This window comes from Sipha flava, unplaced genomic scaffold (assembly GCF_003268045.1).
Source record: "Sipha flava isolate LNK unplaced genomic scaffold, YSA_version1 193_pilon_pilon, whole genome shotgun sequence".
NCBI lineage: Eukaryota > Metazoa > Arthropoda > Insecta > Hemiptera > Aphididae > Sipha > Sipha flava.
The window spans coordinates 302,261-320,921 of NW_020272753.1; the positions used below are offsets into that span (position 1 = coordinate 302,261).

The 18,661-nt window shown below is 28.8% G+C and overlaps 3 protein-coding genes across 6 annotated transcripts; 1 reads left to right on the top strand and 2 right to left on the bottom strand.

Annotated features, from left to right (window-relative positions):
- Positions 1-4,201: 4,201 nt before the first annotated feature.
- On the bottom strand, positions 4,202-6,732 carry LOC112681627 (xaa-Pro aminopeptidase 3-like). Its single transcript, XM_025551872.1, has 8 exons — positions 6,367-6,732; positions 6,165-6,298; positions 5,792-6,092; positions 5,537-5,721; positions 5,053-5,356; positions 4,675-4,916; positions 4,486-4,606; positions 4,202-4,413 (listed from the first exon to the last, which is right to left on the bottom strand). The coding sequence occupies exons 1-8, from the start codon at positions 6,407-6,409 to the stop codon at positions 4,244-4,246; spliced, it is 1,500 nt and encodes a 499-aa protein (XP_025407657.1). The 5' UTR covers positions 6,410-6,732; the 3' UTR covers positions 4,202-4,243.
- A 236-nt stretch (positions 6,733-6,968) lies between these two features.
- Positions 6,969-14,301, top strand: LOC112681629 (nucleolar complex protein 4 homolog B). 2 transcript variants are annotated; one of them, XM_025551873.1, is made up of 8 exons: positions 7,102-7,224; positions 7,292-7,529; positions 8,218-8,412; positions 8,530-8,590; positions 11,636-11,746; positions 12,424-12,581; positions 12,675-12,868; positions 13,901-14,301. In XM_025551873.1, the coding sequence occupies exons 1-8, from the start codon at positions 7,102-7,104 to the stop codon at positions 14,015-14,017; spliced, it is 1,197 nt and encodes a 398-aa protein (XP_025407658.1). In that variant the 3' UTR covers positions 14,018-14,301. The 2 variants fall into 2 exon arrangements, with proteins under 2 accessions (XP_025407659.1, XP_025407658.1); XM_025551874.1 differs by lacking the exon at positions 8,218-8,412 and having other exon boundaries at positions 6,969-7,224.
- Positions 14,302-15,163: 862 nt separating this feature from the next.
- LOC112681630 lies at positions 15,164-18,209 on the bottom strand. Of its 3 annotated transcripts, none has more exons than XM_025551877.1 (5): positions 18,002-18,209; positions 16,265-16,346; positions 16,175-16,202; positions 15,819-16,096; positions 15,164-15,751 (listed from the first exon to the last, which is right to left on the bottom strand). In XM_025551877.1, exons 2-5 carry the CDS (start codon positions 16,330-16,332, stop codon positions 15,262-15,264), a joined length of 864 nt encoding a protein of 287 aa, XP_025407662.1. In that variant the 5' UTR covers positions 16,333-16,346; positions 18,002-18,209; the 3' UTR covers positions 15,164-15,261. The 3 variants fall into 3 exon arrangements, with proteins under 3 accessions (XP_025407662.1, XP_025407660.1, XP_025407661.1); XM_025551875.1 differs by having other exon boundaries at positions 17,998-18,209; XM_025551876.1 differs by lacking the exon at positions 18,002-18,209 and adding an exon at positions 17,292-17,883.
- Positions 18,210-18,661: the final 452 nt, after the last annotated feature.

Below are 18,661 nucleotides of genomic sequence, written 5' to 3' on the forward strand. Positions count from 1 at the left end.
TATCATTATTTCACTGCAATTAACTTCACACCGCATCATAATATCATATGGCTTTTAAGCTGAAATCGAAACTTCGTAGTGATTTCTTGGAGTTGTGGCTCTGATTAATGCGTTGTGCGATCATTGTATATTTACGAATCAAATCAAATATTCCAGAAGTCGTTTGTATAATTCAGAAGATTGAAACAAAACGATAAAAACCAAATATTTACAACCAGATTACCAACTGGTACGGTTTTTCTCGAGATAACATTTTAATCCGATCTGAACCGCAGCGCACACTGTTTGTTTTTTGAATTCATATGTTGAACCGCCCACGATTATCCAACGCAAATCTGTACAAATAACGCAAATGAAAAACGACACTCGCGTTAATCATGACGTGTCAATACAAACAAATATGCTTTTAAATTGTATCGCACCATTTGAAAAATAGATGTTTCCGGAATTGCCAGTAAATACACGGAAAAATGCACGAGTGCGTAAAATAGTATAATAATAAACATTAACATTATTATAATATTAAACAGTGTTCGGAACGTTGACTCGAAAAATTGAACTCGTTCACGTTCATGTTAATTCTTGTTATAAAGTGAACACGTACGCGTTCATTTAGTCGTTCGTTTAAATTTTTTTATTTTAATTTTAAGAAACACATACCTGCATGCTGTATAATTGGGACTTTTACAAAATGTATTAGGTATATTTTACTTAATGATCAAAATCTATACTTAAACATATTATAATCAACATTTATTATTTATATATACATTTTTAAAATGGTAAATACATTTGAACGCCCCGAAACCCGTTCAAATTCATTAAAAATATAAACGTCGTTCACGTTCTATTTGAAAAAAAGCGAGCGACAGTCGCGTGCCGTTCACAAAATATGAACGTAAACGCGTGAACGTACGTTTACGATCGATGTTCTTTCCGAACACCGATATTAAAAAGTATGATGTATAGATAATACATATATACACGCATTATGGCACATATAAACTACGTTTATTCTCATTGAAAACAAAATACTTTCCAAATTTGTTTTACTTCTCACGTCACTCGAAACATTATTGAGTATATAGTATCGACATTTGTACAGTAATTATATTATTACCAATACACTGCCGGTACTCTCTCGATAATTGCTAAGTGGTAGGTGTAATATTGATTATCTGTCTACGTGACGGACGGATGTTTCATGACGACAAAGCAAATTTAAACTAGTCCAATTAGCCGAATATGTAATAACGTTTATTTTTTCTCCAACAAGGTTGACGACAATAATTTGTTATTGGATTGCTTTTTTTTTTAAAAAAAAATCAAAAGAAATCATTATTTTTTCTTTTACTTACCAATAAAATGCTTTAGAAAACATTAACTAATCACATTCAGCTGCTGATCACCCCATATTTGTTTACTCATTGTGTTAATAATACTCAAGGATGTGCAATCACCTTGTATTTTATTTAAACATAAAATATGATCGTAAAAAATAAGTGACATTGGCATAGCACACTTTTTTGAGATATTTATCGACCAAATGGAATATTTTTATTTACATTTGCTAAGGAGTTTCGGCGATTTCACATAGAAGTTTTGTTTAATATTAGTAGATGCTCTTTTTAAATCGCTTGTAGTTGACGCTTATACACATAGATCAAAACGTTTGACACGGTTAACATTGAAATTAAATTATTTAAATTAGCCACCTTAAATTGTTTTAAATCATATTTAAACGATCATTATCAACAAGCTTAATTCAATGGTCATTTATCCTCTAAGTTGCTAATCTTTACTAGAGTCATGAGATGAACACTTATATCCCTGATTGATTTTAATATTTTTAATGAACATCGATTCTTGTTTTAACTTTTTACAGACAATTTTAAGCTTTAATACACAATTACTAATAAAATGGATTACCTTCTTCCTAAAAGCTATAATATTAAATATTAATTATTATAAAGAATGTTATTATAATATTAAAAATATTAAATAAAATTAAATAATTTAACCAAATGGAGTGAAGTTAACAAATTTTAATGTTTCTAAATGTCGTACTATCGAACAAAAAAATTAATTCAATTTTATTTATAATATTGAAAATTTTTTTTTACCTTGAGTATGAACTTTTCAATATAATCAATCTCATATTTTCTAGTCATAAAGACCAAATTAGTTAAAAATCCATAAGAATGTTAGGGGTTTTAGTTAGATCTACTTCAACCTTTAATGATATATGTTAAAAAATAAAAATTTAAAAAGTTAAAAAAATTATTTATTGTACTTTGGTTCGTCTTTTAATATAATACAGATCGGTAATATGGTACCTCTTTTCTACTTGTCTAATTGAAAAATTAGAAAGAATGCAAAGAAAATTTTTTTGCTATAATGGCTATAAAATCAAAAAATCAAAAAATCTTATGATTGAAACTTTAATATCTTAAATTATATTTCGAATTTCTCAATCTCAAATCTTTATATACACTTATAAAAAAATTTAGACATTATCTTTCTAAATAAATGGCTCAGTAATATGTTCCTCTTTACCAGAACATATTTCTTTCCACATACCACAATATAATTCTAGATAATGCCCTTTTTTTCATATCAAAACCCAACAAACTAATAATGTTCAAAATAAACCCTTCGACAAAATTATAAAGTTGGGAAATGAATCCGGTTTGATCTTTTTCCTTTAATAATCAAACAAGAATAATTTTTAATAATTTATTATTATTAAGTTATATTTTAAATTACCTATTTAGTATTCCAAAGTCTGTATAAATTGGAAAAAATAGAACATTTCAAATTTAATAAAAAATATGTAATAGACATAAAAATAATATACATTAACCGATTTTTCAAGGTTGTTGTAGATGAACCTCACACCTTACTTACAATATTACAATTGTCAAATTATAAGACACGTTTATAAAAATATATAAGTATAAAACTCTTGCTGGCCAAAATTTAAAATGATTTTATCAATATTATTTTATTTATTTTTTTAATTATTATTATTATTTTTATTCTTATGAAATATTACTTGAGACTGTATAGTGTCATGGTAATATTTTGTTAAAAATAAAAAAAATTATCAATGTTAATCAACCAATACATTTAAAATTTTGCTCAAAAATGTAAAATCGTAGGAAAGGGACAAGAGATTAGAAACAACATCTTCTTCTTCTTCTTCTTCTTTTTCCATGGCTTCGACCTTCAAGACCATGTCATCCATCAAATTTGCCTCCAAGTTTCCCTATCTAAAGCTAACTCCATCCAAACCATTCCTGGTCTCACCTTCTCTATGTCTTCTTTGATCCCATCTTCCCAGCGTAACCTCGGCCTTCCAAGTGGTCGTTTTCCTTGTGGTACATTCTCTTGTACTAGTTTTATCAATGACCCTGTTTTTCTCCAAGAATAACCTACCCAATTCAATCTTCTTTTAGTAATATCATCTTTAATGCTTGGTTTTTTATACAAGTCCTGAAGGTCCTTGTTTTTACGTATTCTCCATTCACCTGTAGGTTCGTCTAAACATGGTCCATAAATTTTCCTCAACACCATTCTTTCAAACACTAATAGGGCATTTTCATCTATTTTCCTCAAGATCCAAGTTTCCGAACCATATATTACCACTGGCTTAATAAGTTTCTGGCATATTTGGGACTTCAGTTTTTTTTGAGATTACTCTAGATCTTAATCTTAATCTTCTTTTGGAAGCCACATTAATAAAATAATACAATTTTTCAATACATAAAATGTATAACATGTACATATAATAAAGATGATTCAAAAATAGTAATTATAGAACTAATATGAATCATTTTTTATTTCACATAAGAATATAAATTGCTTTATTGTTAACAAAACTGATTGAATTTAGAGTCTTTTCAAAACACTATAAGATAATGTAGTAATCAATTGCAATTTCTATTCTTTACAAAGAAACAGTTCTTAATCATATATACACAATATCATATATATATATATATATATACCTATATAAGTACAAAAACATTTTTACAATCAAAAAACAAAATCTATTTACAAATACACTATAATATATTCAACAATAATAATACAATATAAACAAAACTAACAATTTATAGGTTTAATATTTTATTTTTAACAGGACACAGCCAAAATTTACTAAATTAAAATTCGTCAGTTTTCAAAAATTAAAAAGGATTTTTAAAAAGATATAACCAACCAAAAACAATAAAAAACTTAATTATTTAAGTGGGTTGGATATGATTTTTTCAATATCTGCTATTTCTTTAGGACAATCTTCACTTAATACCTCTATACTATTTTCAGTCACTAATACATCATCTTCTATTCGTATACCCAATCCCAGAAATTCATTGTGAACTTGTATATTATTTTTGCTAACATAAACACCTGCAATATATATTCATAAAATATATAAAATAATTTAAGAAAAATTAACATCTAAAAAAAATTATTACTAACCCGGTTCCACTGTTATTATAAAACCAGGTTCAGTCTTAATATTTTTTTTAACAGTACTAATATCATGTACATCCATTCCCAAATAATGACTAACATGATGAGGGCACAGCATACGGGCAAACTAAAATTTTTGATTGATAATTGAGTTAAAAAGAAATTAAACAACCAATAAAATAATTCAATATTTACCAGATTTAATTCTGAAGAGTCAACATTTTTTTTAAATACATGGGCTTCAGCCAAGACTTTTCCTAATTTAAAACACATTGCTTCATACAATGTATCCAATGATGGACGTGCTTGACACATGTCAATCAATTCTTTTTGAACACTGAGTGTCGCTTCATACAATGTCTTTTGAGCATCAGAAAACCATCCATTAGCTGGCCAAGTCCGAGATATATCGCTTGAGTATCCATGATATTCACAGCCTAAAGAATGATAATGATATTAGTATTAGTGTTGATCATAATATATACTATTAGTATTAAGTGCCAAGATTATATCAATATTGCAACCAATAGATTTAACATTGTTTATCGTATTTAAACATTCATTTTATCCTACCAGCATCTACAAGAATTAAATCTCCATCTTTGATCTGTTGTTTGTTGTCAATATAATGTAATGTATTAGCATTATTTCCAGTAGCAACTACTGGAGGATATGCAAGATATTCAGCACCTCCCATTCGGCATTCATAATCTAATCTGGCATAAAGTTCATGTTCTGTTGATCCAGGTTTTGTAGATGCCATCGCATTAATAAATGCTTTAGAAGCTATTTGACAACTTTGACGCATTAACTTTTGTTCCGCTGGAGACTTATATAAACGCAATTGATGAGAGTGAATGTTTAAAGTATCATCTATCTGCAAATGTTTAAATACTATTAAATAATATTACTCAGAGATAACTAAATCCATAAAAAAAAAAAAAAAAAAAAAAAAAAATTAATGAAATTTGTAAAACACAATACCAATAATGACAATAAGAACAATATAAATAATAAAGTAATATCAGTAATTATTAGTTACCTAATGTTAACTCACATAAATTGAATTTTCTGCAGCAATATTATTTACTGTCTTGTCAACAACACTTTGGATTTTTTGCTTTTGATTGTACCACAATACACAATTTTTATGATCTTTAAGTTCAGAGATTAAAAATTCTGAAAGTTGTGGCAAAGTTTTACCATCATCAACACCAAAAATAAATGGTGCATACTCAGATCCTAAAAAAATATTGTAATATCATAGTTGTAGACAATTAGATGAACCAAAAAACTTATAACAATTACATACGTGTACTGGGTCCATTCCACAGCTCAGACTGAGGATCATATGACTTGAGAAACAAGGTTGATGTAAAATTATCAATAGAATTACCACATATCACTAAAGCGCAATCAGTTTCTTGACATCCACTAAAATACAAGAAGTCCGTATTTTGTCTAAACGGATAAGGAATATGGTCAGACATGTATTGTCTAACAGCCGATGGTATTACAATTATATGATAGAAATCTTTTCTTGTGTTCAGAACGGATTCCATGAGCTTATGTCTTCTGATTATAAATTCTTTTTTTTGAATTCCGGGAACCAGCTGAAATGTAATATGTATATTTTAACAAAATCGCTTGATACAGTTTGTTTAGTGAAATTCATATTTACTCACTTCACCTTTCTTCATTAAATGAGGATGAGTTTCGTCCGTAGGTTGACCGCATATCAGTGGAGTCTTCAAGATTTTTCTAACGTTCATTTGGTGTATGCATCGTCTGCTGTTAGACCAGAATTCGGTCAGTTTCCCTGAATGAAAATATCAAACACATCGTTAACCCAATTAATCGTAAAAGGAGTTGAAAAACGATTTTTACCTGTATAATTGCTTGTGCACAATAAACGCGGTTGAAGATACATGATTGACAAACGTAATGATATTAACAAACAAAATAATGGTACTACAATAATGATATTATGTACAGAAAAAATATTAAGGTGGCATCAAAAAATCAGTAAAATGTTTGAAAGTGATTCTTTTAAAAAATCATATTGCCAGCGTGTAGTGTGTCCAAATCGGTAAAAATATTACCGTACGAACGAATTGAAAACCAACGCGCACGGTCTTCATCAACATTGATGAAGACGTCGTTCGAAGTCGGTGATCTTAAGAATATTTTCGATGGATGTGCACGGCAAGGACGCCGATAAACCGACGGCTCGGACAATCGGTAAGGCCGCGGAACGAATAATTATCGGATACTATTGTTTGCTATCGACAACGTTCGAAAATCAAATCGATACTGCCATGGTACACATTATTATTGCTTTTCGTATTGTTATTGCTATGCGCGGTTGCGTACAATTATCGTTCACTGACGAACTGGAGACCCTGGCACGTTGAACACGTGAGACAATTATTGGTTATACGGGCACACATTGTAAATAAAGAACGGAACGTTTTGATAACAGGATATTCGAAATATACAAGTTGTAACCATAATGCGTTTTGCTTTTTCGTTTTGGGGTTTTATCAAATTTTCAATTTGACGTTTTATCGTGCGACGAGTGTAAAAACCGAACGTCCTCAACGATATTTAACTGACCGTGCCATGGCTACTGCTACGGCGGTGGCCGACTTGAAAAAACAGTTCAACACATTTTTACGGGAAAACAAATGTCCAACGGGAGAAATCGTGAAGAAGAAATATTATTTCCCCGTCAATCGGTTAAAGGTGAGCATTGTTTAAATTACACACCTGGTGGACGCTTAGCTTCTAACGGATGATTTGTGTTTTATAGACAATTTACATGTCTATGCTTTCCGCTACTGATGTACAATGGTCGCAGTTGCAAGTCATGTTAACCGATCACGTTGAAAACTTGGATTTTTGCTACTACTCGTGGGAATGTTTTGCATCAATTGCACTGCAATTAGACGTAAAAACAATGAATGTCTACATATTCACAAATCTTTTAGGGCTGACTAAAATTCCAAATGAAAAAAAAGAGGACGATAAACTACTATTTCACAGTTTAAGTATGTACTGATGTTTGATTATTTTTTAAAAAATTAATGCTATTGGTAATGTGCAGGGTATTTTTAATTTGTGCGATAGCTAACAACTCAATTAATAATTAAATTAGAAAGAATTATGTGTGTATAAAAATGGAAATTAATAAAACCATAGGCTTAACTTGGAAATTTATTGGGAAGGGGGTATAAATATAATTACTAATGAAAAGATTGTCCGAGGCTAAACACCGCTTTACTACCTACATATTATTGTATAAAACTATTCATTTTCTAACTTAATGTTAGATAAGCGAAAATTTAAAATTAAATTTAAAAAAAAAAATGTTATAGTAATAGCTATAAGCAGCTGTTTTGTACTTATTTTAAAACAAAGTATGTTGAATATCAGAATGGGCACTGTCCCTCCTTATTTTTTTCTAGGGGGAAATTGCCCCCTTAGTCCCCCCAGTTTACGCCTATAAATAAAACGATGAAATATGTTGTCATTCAATTTTTTTCTTATTTAATCAAAAATTATCTATCTATAAAGTTTTTATACTCGCACTGCTTTTTTTTAAATTAAAAAAACCATTGTATACTTACAATAAATAAATTTGCTTGTAATTTTACATATACATAGCCAAAATCATGTGTATTTGATTCTTTATAAATAATAGATAAATTAAAAATATTTGTATGAATTTGTGTTAAGAACGCCCTAAGTTTAAATACAATTCAGAACAAATAAAAACATGGGTAACAACAGTTTGGGAAGGAATGAAACCATTTATGTTGTCAAATTCCAAAATTAGACGTGAAATGTTAACATTATTAATTGAAAAAATGCTAATGCATTTGAAAAATCCTCTTGTAACCGCAGATTTTCTCATGAACTCAATGGATACCCGTAAGTTTTATTTTTTATATTTTTTAAATGACAATTTTATCTTTTTTATTAAATTTTTTTTAATTTATTTTATTAAATGACAATTATAAATCCAAAATTTTTTTTTTTTTCCTATAGCTGGTCCTATTTCAATCTTAGGACTTCAAGGAATATTTATATTGGTTAAAGATTATAACTTGTAAGTAAATATTTAATAACGGTGCCAAATTGTTTATTATGATATTTATTAATAGGAATCAACTATTCATAGTTTTCTAAGAACAGACTAATGTTTATCATTATATATTTCATTATTATTATTTTCTTATTTTTATCATTATTACCTAGTTGGTTATTTATTTTAATTTTATCCTTTATATCAGCGGTCGCCAACCTTTTGGACCTCACGAACCTTTAAGTATATACTCTAAATTGTACTGACCTTTTAGCTTAAAATGGCTTTTTACATAAATACCATTAAATAAATCAATGCGGTATTTTTTTTCGGTCATGTTTAATTTTTTATTTTAATTGTTTGCTGTAAATGGATCTATTATCCACATAATACCATGTCTAGGATTTTATTTTTTGGGAAAATAACGACAAATAGATTCTGTAAGTAACGTTTAAATTTTTCTGCAGACCATCTAAATTTTCTCGCGGACCATCGGTTGGTGACCACTGCTTTATATAATTTCATTGAATACAAAAAACTTTTAGTCTTTAACCTACTACAATATATATACTTGTATATATTTCAAAAGTGTTACACATTATTAAACTATTTAGGAATTTTAATAATAGTTACTTATTTGATTATTTACAACAGATTCTAATTATCCTTATCAGTAATCATATTCACAGTGCTTGAAAGGAACTCATTCCTCTGATTTTGTTTAGTTTTTAGAAACTTAACGAGAACATAGTTCCTACTCATGTGAAGGAACATATAGTAATTTCATTCATTTCTTTAAAGGAACATGAACAATTTTTTTGTTTCTTTCTCGGTTAATTTATTATTAGATCATTTATAGAAATAAAAGAATACACATTTATAGATTTTCTTTTGAAATTCAGCTACCATAAAAACAATGAAGCAATGGACTTATATTTATATTTAACTAAGTGTTCTTTTTTTTTTTTTTTTTTATAAATAATAATAAAAAAATAATACAAAAAATACATGCATACTAAATAAAATCTTTGTCATCTTCTATTTTGCTGGCTCGAGTTTTTTGAGGGGCAATGTTCCGTATTTTACCAATATGTACGACTTCTATTGCATTTGTCACCTCTTGTACTTCAAACCAATTGATGCACTTTGATAACATTGCTTCTGCTTCTGAATAGGTAATTGCTAGTTTTAAGTTAAGTACTGATTCTTCACAATGTTATCAACTCCATCAACGTCGATGACATTCTAAATAATTTGATCATCATTCAAATCTACCAGTCTGTTTATCACTTTCTTACCAATCCGATACTTCTTTCACTTCTTTCATTGATAATGTTTCACTTTTCAATCTATTGTTGCAAAATTACACGATTTTGTCTACACTAACAGACTCAGTTTCTTTAGATTTATAAAGTATTATTTCAGACCATAGTTTATTCCACCTACTCCTCCAAATGGAACCACCACGGCTATAGATAATTATTTATTAAAATTATTAAAATTATCTATAGCCATGGGTTCATCATTGTCAAATCAACCCATACATTGGATGTATTGAAAATAGCTTCCTTCATATTATAGCTTTTTCAAACACTTTAAAATCGATAATATTGTCAGATGACTGCAAACTTTTGATTTAAATAAAGTTGCTTAAGTAAAAAGATTTGTATAATTCTACTTGTTTATGATAAAATTGACATTTTTTTTGTACAATGTTAAGTCGGTTGTGGTCTTATTAGTGTGACTTCCTTAGAGTCTAAAAAAAAAAAATTTAACTATAAATTATATTAATTAAACTATGAAATTATTGAGATATTAAAAATGTTCCTTATTTAGGACTGAGAATAGGCCTTTCTTTAAACCAGATTCGGAATAGGATTTACTTCTTTGTATATAAGAACTTTCCAATCATTACAAATTCAAAAGTAAAATAACTTTTGAGAGTTGTATTACATTTTATGTGTTACATAAAAATTAATACAGTCAACTCGCGATATAACGAATTTCAAGGGACCGAGCAAAAAGTTTGTTACATCGAAATTCATTATATCAAAAGCATAAATCAACAAAATTTGTTTAAACGATATTTAAAAGAAAATTTAAATTTCATTAGATTTTTATAATTACATACCTACATACAATATGAGATTATTATTAAATATTTTATTAGATACATTCATACATTTTTTGTTTATTACATACATACATATTTATTTTTTAAAAAAATAGGATTTTTTTTTTGTTTGTATCCATTTGCGCTTACGCGATTAATAGTGTTGTTCAAATTTAGAATATTATAAAATACACTGTCGTCAATATCATGTCTTTGTAAAAAACTTAAGACGGCACGGAGACCTAATTTTGCTTCATTCGAGCTTACGGGGGGCTCTTCGTCATCAGCTTTATTCAAAATCTCATCGCCATTGAGAACTTCACAGACAACCAAACCTTTGTCGATAGCAACAAATTTTTATTTATATTTAATACAATTTACATTTAACAGACGTGTATCATATAAACGATACATGAACATTATCTTATCGCATAAGAATGGCCGAAACAAATTCATAAAATGTGCTGTATCAATCTCCAAAATTGTAAAAATTCGTTACATTGCGTGAACTTTAGCCAAAAAATCTTCGTTATATCGAGGGGACCAAAATACATTTGATTTTTCGTTATAGCACGAGGTTTTCAAGGGTCCGACAGTTTTATACGTTATATCGAGATTTTCGTTATATCGAACTTCGTTATACCGCGAGTTGACTGTACAAACTATAAAACAAAAATATTACTGTTTTTATTTCTTATTTTATATCTTTCTATAATTTTCAATAATTTATAAAATATTACTATGTACGATTCTTAATCATTATATTATTGTTTATTCCTAATTTTAAAAACACATTTTCAAAGCCTAGTGGCTAGTAGAATTGATAAAAATGTTTTTTTTTTTTTTTTTAATTTTATATGATATTTATATTAAAAAATTGTATTCAATTATAATATTTTTATTTACTTGTACTTATTATAATTATATTTATTTATTTATTTTTTTTTTTTTTTTAGAGAATGTCCAAATATTTATGGAAAACTTTATAATTTTTTTACTACAGATATGTTTAATTATCGATATAAAACGAGATTATTTTATTTGGCTGATATATTTCTTCGTTCAACGTAAGTAGTACTACTTAATAACTATGAATATTAACTAAATGAAATAGTATATTTTTCACATTTATTTAAATAAAAAAAATATATTATCATTCTTATTAAGAAACTTTAATTACCCACTGGATTATTTTCATTTTATTTATTATAAATAATAAAAAAAACAATAAAGATTTCAAACACAAATTATTAACACTCGTTACTCATGTTCAGGCGTTTCTAATGTGAGGCGCCTTCATATCTCTCACAGTTATTTTTTATATTATTAAGTACAACACATAACATTCAATTTAATTTATTACTAGCATATGGCTCCTGCAAACATTTAATTATTATAGATACATGTCTGTATATATTACAAATTAATTACCTAATTACAATTTAGAACAAAAATAAAAAAAATGGTTTTACATGAAAAATTTTATTTAGTAAAATAATATTAAATCATTTAACTATACTGAAAAATATATCATAATTACTTTTTAATGTAGAAAAAAAGTACTTATATTAAAACATAAGAATATTCAACAGTTTTATAGAACAATTTTTTTATTGCAATTTAGACATGTATATCTCAATTTTGGGTCCTACAACCTACATGCAACTTTAATTTTTCTTTAATGTCTTAAGTATTTAGTTTAATTTTATACATAACAGCAGTTAATAACTTATATTTATTGTAGTCATTTGCCAGAGCTACTAGTAGCTGCATTCATCAAACGTATGGCAAGGCTGTCATTGATAGCCCCACCTACAGACATAAAAATCATGGTTGCATTTATAGGAAATTTATTAATTAGACATCCACCTTTAAAAGTGTTGATCCAAAATGATTCTGTTGGTAAGTTTAACTTTCTAAAAGTATTAAGTATAAGACAAACTTAATAAAATATATAATATATAAATTATATATAAATATATAATTATATTTTAGTTGGGTCAGATCCTTACATTTTTGATGAAAAAGATCCACTAAAATCAAATGCATTGAATAGCTCACTATGGGAACTCGTGTCTTTAAAACAACATATCCTACCAAAAGTGAGCAAATCTGTAAACTTTATATTTAAAAAGTTGCCACAAGTTGAGTGGGACGTAAGTGAACTCCTTAATGACTCATATGAAAATGTAAGTATATATCATGAATTTTAATTCTTACTCAGAGGCGCATGCAACTGTATATTGATTATGATTAAGTTTCCCTATTTTACTTCACATAACAAATTTTTATTAATATATAAATAAATAATTAAGTAAATGCTTAGCTAGCCTAGAATATTATTATATTTGTAGTGTATGACTGGTTTCAAATTAAAAATTCATTGTCAAGTCACATACAAAGTCAATAAAATCATGACTCAATTTTATTTTTAATTTTCTTCTTTTCCCTTGCCTCTCCCAATTATTTGGAGTCGACCCTTGTCCTAAAACTCCATTTGTCTCGATTTTCTACATCCCTTACTCACATACCAACAGCCCTCATATCATTCTCATTGGTACCAGCCAATCTTCTTGGTCTTCCTTTTTTTCTTTTCCCTTCAATATTCAGTTTCATAACAACTTACTGCTTTTGTTTCCTCTAGGCTAACATGTCCAAATCATCTCAGTCTATTTTCTCTCATCCACCATAGACCCTACACCAATACTATCTCTTACATATTCATTCTTTATTCTATCTTCTCTTATCACTCCACTCACATCTAAGAATTCTCATTTTTGCAACACTTGTACTCTATTCTATTCTTCTATCAACTACCCAATACTCCAAACTATATAACATGGGAGGGAGCTGCAGCCCCACCCCTGGCTATGCCACTGGTCACGGTAGACATTGTTCCTGATTCATATGATCAATCAATACAGAGAATTTTATTTTATGTACTTACAAATGAAAATTATTTTCCAATGTTTCAATAATATTTTAAAACCGTACTTCACACATCTTTAATTTAGACAAGGAAAGGCCAATTAAATATTGAATCTTTTTCAAGTTACAGCCATTACTAAATAAACAATAATGAAGAAAAAATTAATTAAAATGTTGACTTAGAAAAAAACTCAGTTTATTTTTAAAAAACATAGTTAACATAATAACATAGTTAATGCGTTCATTTGAAAAAATACCATTATTTATAATTATTAATTTTTTAATTTTTTTAGATGATTGATGAAGAATTTAAGACTGAGTTCCAGAAAGTGAGCTTAACATATGAAAAACCCACATCATATGCTGTACCATTATCCAATCATTTCGATGATTTGTGGACTTTGGATTAATAATTTTTTTTTATACATGTTATATCATATGTATTCCAAGAATGTAACAAATCCAATCCTTAGTTCTGCCTATAATTTAAATGGATTCAAATAGTTATAAAAATTTGAATATTGGACTACAGTAGTTTAATTAATTTATATCAGAAATATGTGTTCTGATAATAAATACAATAACCTTTTTAGGTGTCTAATCAAATGTTGCATAATAAACAAGAAGACTTAATCATCTAGGCATACTTCCAGCCAAATAAAAATAAATGTATTCAAATTATGCGTAGTAAAAATAGAAACCTTTTTTAAAATTGACAAAATACATAACTCCTTTATTTAGCATATTGCATTTTTTAATATTTTTTTTATTTTAAAAATATAAGTTTGACACTACATTGACATAACATAAATCTGATTAAATTTAATATCAAGTAAAATTGTGATTTAGAATATGCCTAGTGTTCAATAGGTTATTATAAACAATAATCTATGTATACATCGCTTAACAATCAGAGAAAAGAAAAACAATAATTGACAAAAAATATAATGTCTTTTCTTAAGTGAGGTACACATTGTGAAAATAAAAAATATATTATCTTAAAAATTAATATTTTTTTTTTTAAAAAAAAAAAGCAAACTTTATACTTCAATAGCCCCTAAAATAAAGTATCACTGATTGTATAATCATCAAAAAGCAGCTCAAGATTATTGTTAAACAAATAATAATTATATTAAAAAAAAAAAAAAAAAAAAAAACTTAAATATTTAATAATATTTGATATGGTTTATGAACATACTTCCCAGTGCTATCTCATTTGTTTTTTTGTTTTTTGAAGTTATACAAAAAAATATTATTTCTTGTTCAACAAAAATATCAATAATGAAAACAATAATATAATTAAAAATAAAAACATAGGAATCAAAAAAATTAAACATAACTAATTGAAAGACATTTATGGTCCGCATACAAAGTTATATGTTATCAACGCGCTCATACGATAAAAATTTGAATTGCTCATAATTAACTTAATAATTAATTATCATGTATTATACTTCCCAATGAACATTTATAGTATCATCTTATTTTCATATAACATACAATTTACTTAATAGTTGCATAACCACAAATGCCGATCAAACTATTTATATGTACATCACTAAATAGGATTCGATACTTTATTTAGGGACTAGTTATCTCTTAATTATCAAAACTCAATTATTGATGTTTGTCATGGCAAAAAACAAAAAACAAATCAAACAGTCCGTGCAAGTGCAGCCATAAAAACTCCGTAACTACTGCGATCTGATTTAATATGCTGTATTTGGTGCATAGTAAGTAAACATTTACTTATGAATCGTTTATCACAAATAACACAGACATATTGATAATTTAAATCCATATTTTCCCTAGATTCGTAGTTCTGAAGGCTTTGAGCTGAGCTCGTTGACTGGTTGTCTGAAGATACCGAAGATATGTCACCATTCCATTCTGTTTTAATAGTTAGCGTCTGATTGTCTTGAGGTAGATTTGGAGTAATAGTTTTTGTACTACTTGGAATGTCTTTAACAACAATGTTGTTGTTGAATAATTTTGGTTTCATTTCTTCAACACTTTCATCACTACTAATACAGTTTTCAAGAGTTTCTTTCTTAGTCTTGACTGTTTTATCAGAACTCGTGGAACCAGAGTCTGATACAGATTTTGAAATGTTATTCACTACTACTCTAGTATTGGTATAACATCTTAAAAAAAAAAAAGTTTTTAAATTATTTTACTCTACATAAATTTAAGACCATTTAAAACTACTACCTTTTTCTTGTTTTGCGAGTGTTCAGAGTTTCAAGATCCATAAGTTGAGCAGCACTTAAACTGTCATTAATTTTTTTCTTAGTCTTAGCTTTCCTCAATTTGTATTTTTTATAAACATCATTATAAGTATTAAGCTTATAGTTAGTTTCAGTTGTGTGACATGACAGTGTATTAAAATGTTTTCTAAAATTTAGCCATGTTGTAAAACTCTTATAACAACCACGGCATATCACTTTTGCACTATCATCATAGTAATAAAAACTTACTCTTTCACAAATCTAAAATATTAAATATTATCAATTTTTTAAATAATGTGCAGAATTAATCATTATGTCAAAACCAAACTCCATACTTACAGTACTTCCATCTTCTTGATCAGCATTTCTAAAAATTATAATTAAAATGAATGAAATAGGATCAGTTATATTAAATAAAAACATTAATACCTTGTACTCTTATTTGGTTGGAGGCCAAAATTCTTTAAAAATTTTTGTTTGCGAAAACGTTCCTTCATTATTAGCTTCTAACCTGAAAAATAATTCAAATATTTTAAACATTTTAATGGCTAATTACTACATGTAAAGAATCAATTGACTTAGGAATAGATGATTTTTTAAAAAATAACTAAAATCTAGACTTCATTTAGTATTTGTGGTAGTTATTCATTACAATTGTCATATTTCAACAACAAAATTAATGATTATTAGAAACACTTAATGAAATTTTATATTTTTACTAATTTAACTACATTCTGCCTATAAGATCAATTATAATTTTTAATAATAATTAGTTATCCTAAGATCTCTTAAATTATTTCATTTGTAATATTAAATGATATGAAACTAATAGTCACAATCAAAAATTACATTATAATCAGAGTCATATTTAGAGAAAGCAACAGGAAACTGTTGCTCTGGGCTGGTAAATTTAAGGACAGCTAGTTTTTATTTATTTTCAATTTGTTAATCCTATCACATTTGTTTTTTTTTCTTTTGCCTCAAGGCAACAAATTCTTAATGGCCTTTTTTATAATACAAATAAATCTATAACCATGTAACTATAAATAATTTCTAAAATCCCTGCTTCATTGTTAACTATACCCAATAATAGTATTGTATATTTATAGGTTTTAATTATCAAACAATACAATCATATTTTAATACATATGTTCATTAAAACTGTATAAACTTAAGTAATTATAAAGATGAAAATGTTTAACAGTTGAATATTTTTTTATGTATATGCAGGTACATAAAAACTTCTTTATCCTTATCAACAAATACACTGGGTGATTCATTATATTTCCTCACTACTTTCAGGTGGGGTGATTAAAACAACACTTTCCTTGAATGCATAAACGTGTACTCATATAAGTAGTGTACTAGAATTTTATTTTGCATTAGCCTTGTTATATGATGAATAATATAAATTATTTCCAACTTGATTAAATCAAATGAAAGTTAAAAAATTTACTTTTATCCGACGTCGATGATTGTAAGTTTTGTTGCTGTACCGATAGCACAGTATTTCTAACAGAAACTTTTAGACAGGCTCGAAACTTGGTCTAGAAAACTTCGATTTTTGATATCGGTTGCAGAATCAGTGAACATCGGAAAATTCCACAAAAAAAATTGTCCATCAGAAACGAAGCATGTAAAACGATTTCGGAAAATTTTTATTAAAAAAGCAAAACATCGGGATACGCTTACGGACAACAAAAACTTTTTCGTGACACTTAACACGCGGCACCCCGTGAGTCACGAACACGAGACTAGGTGGTAGACAAACCGTACAAGTCAGAAGTCTTCGGGTCGGCTAAGGAGTTTTTCCGAAGAGGAACCGCAAGAGCCAGTACTGGGTGTGCGACAGAGACCGCGGTCACACGTACGCCACATGCCGTCATCAAAACTACCCCCTCCCCGCACTTCGCCGTGCACGACGAGGTGCCAAGTGCCCGCCGACAGTATTCGCACGAGCGGGGGCACGTGCGTCGACTCGGAAACCGCGAGAAGAACGACGACGTTCGGTGTCGTCGGATCGGAGGCAGTAAAAGCGGAAGAAAAAAAAATCCCCTCGAGAATAAGAACCGAAAAAGATTTCCTGGGTTCAACGAAACGAAATGAAATCAACGAAAACAATAATGTTTACAAAAATAATAAAACAATAGTTATATACTTACGAACCACGGCGCAACGGGCTCAGTGGTAGCAGGTTGGTACCGCGGACCGGATGACGGTGGTGGACGCACGGTCTCGACGCTCGTCCTCTCGGTCGTGCGGAACAGACGCGTCCAAGAACGACAACTACCCAAGTCCAAGTGGATGGTCCGGAAAAGGAATGTGCCCATGCACACTCGGCGCGGCGGCGGCAGGAGGAGATAGTGTTTACTGTGTTTATTATGGTGACATCGGGGAGCTCGTGCCCGGCCACCAGTGTTGCCGGTTGCCGGGGATAAAAACGGCGAGGCGCGTTCCTACGACGTTTGCACGTACATGGTACGTAAATTACGTAACGAGAAAACGTGGTACGGTTTCCGAGGAAAATTTCTTGCGTTCGATCTTCCGAATATGCGCCGATGGCGACAATAATTAGTAATAGTAATACAATAAATAATAATCACGACCGCTTCATTTGTGTTTTTACATCGTCCACAATACGCAGCGGGAGGGTATTTTTTTCTGAATGGATCGCACGGCACCACTTCACTATCTTACTCGTCGACGGACCGTTCGCTTCCAAATCTTTATCGACGGAACCGCAACGGAAAAATCGATCCTTACAATCAACGACTCGCAGTAGTGTTACGCACACCGTGTTGTCACGAGAAGTTTACCGCGCTTCAC

Bases quoted from the DNA above. Each gene is read 5' to 3' on its own strand.
- LOC112681627 (XM_025551872.1), bottom strand. From the start codon at position 6,409: ATGTATCTTCAACCGCGTTTATTGTGCACAAGCAATTATACAG. The intron at 5,722-5,791 runs GTATGTAATTGT...ATATTTTTTTAG, and splicing joins GTGGAATGGACCCAGTACAC to GATCTGAGTATGCACCATTT. The intron at 4,414-4,485 runs GTTAGTAATAAT...TATATATTGCAG, and splicing joins TATAATAACAGTGGAACCGG to GTGTTTATGTTAGCAAAAAT.
- LOC112681629 (XM_025551873.1), top strand. From the start codon at position 7,102: ATGGCTACTGCTACGGCGGTGGCCGACTTGAAAAAACAGTTCAACACA. The intron at 7,225-7,291 runs GTGAGCATTGTT...TGTGTTTTATAG, and splicing joins TCCCCGTCAATCGGTTAAAG to ACAATTTACATGTCTATGCT. The intron at 7,530-8,217 runs GTATGTACTGAT...ATTTGTGTTAAG, and splicing joins ACTACTATTTCACAGTTTAA to AACGCCCTAAGTTTAAATAC.
- LOC112681630 (XM_025551877.1), bottom strand. From the start codon at position 16,332: ATGAAGGAACGTTTTCGCAAACAAAAATTTTTAAAGAATTTTGGCCTC. The intron at 16,097-16,174 runs GTAAGTATGGAG...TTAATATTTTAG, and splicing joins ATCAAGAAGATGGAAGTACT to ATTTGTGAAAGAGTAAGTTT. The intron at 15,752-15,818 runs GTAGTAGTTTTA...TTTTTTTTTAAG, and splicing joins ACTCGCAAAACAAGAAAAAG to ATGTTATACCAATACTAGAG.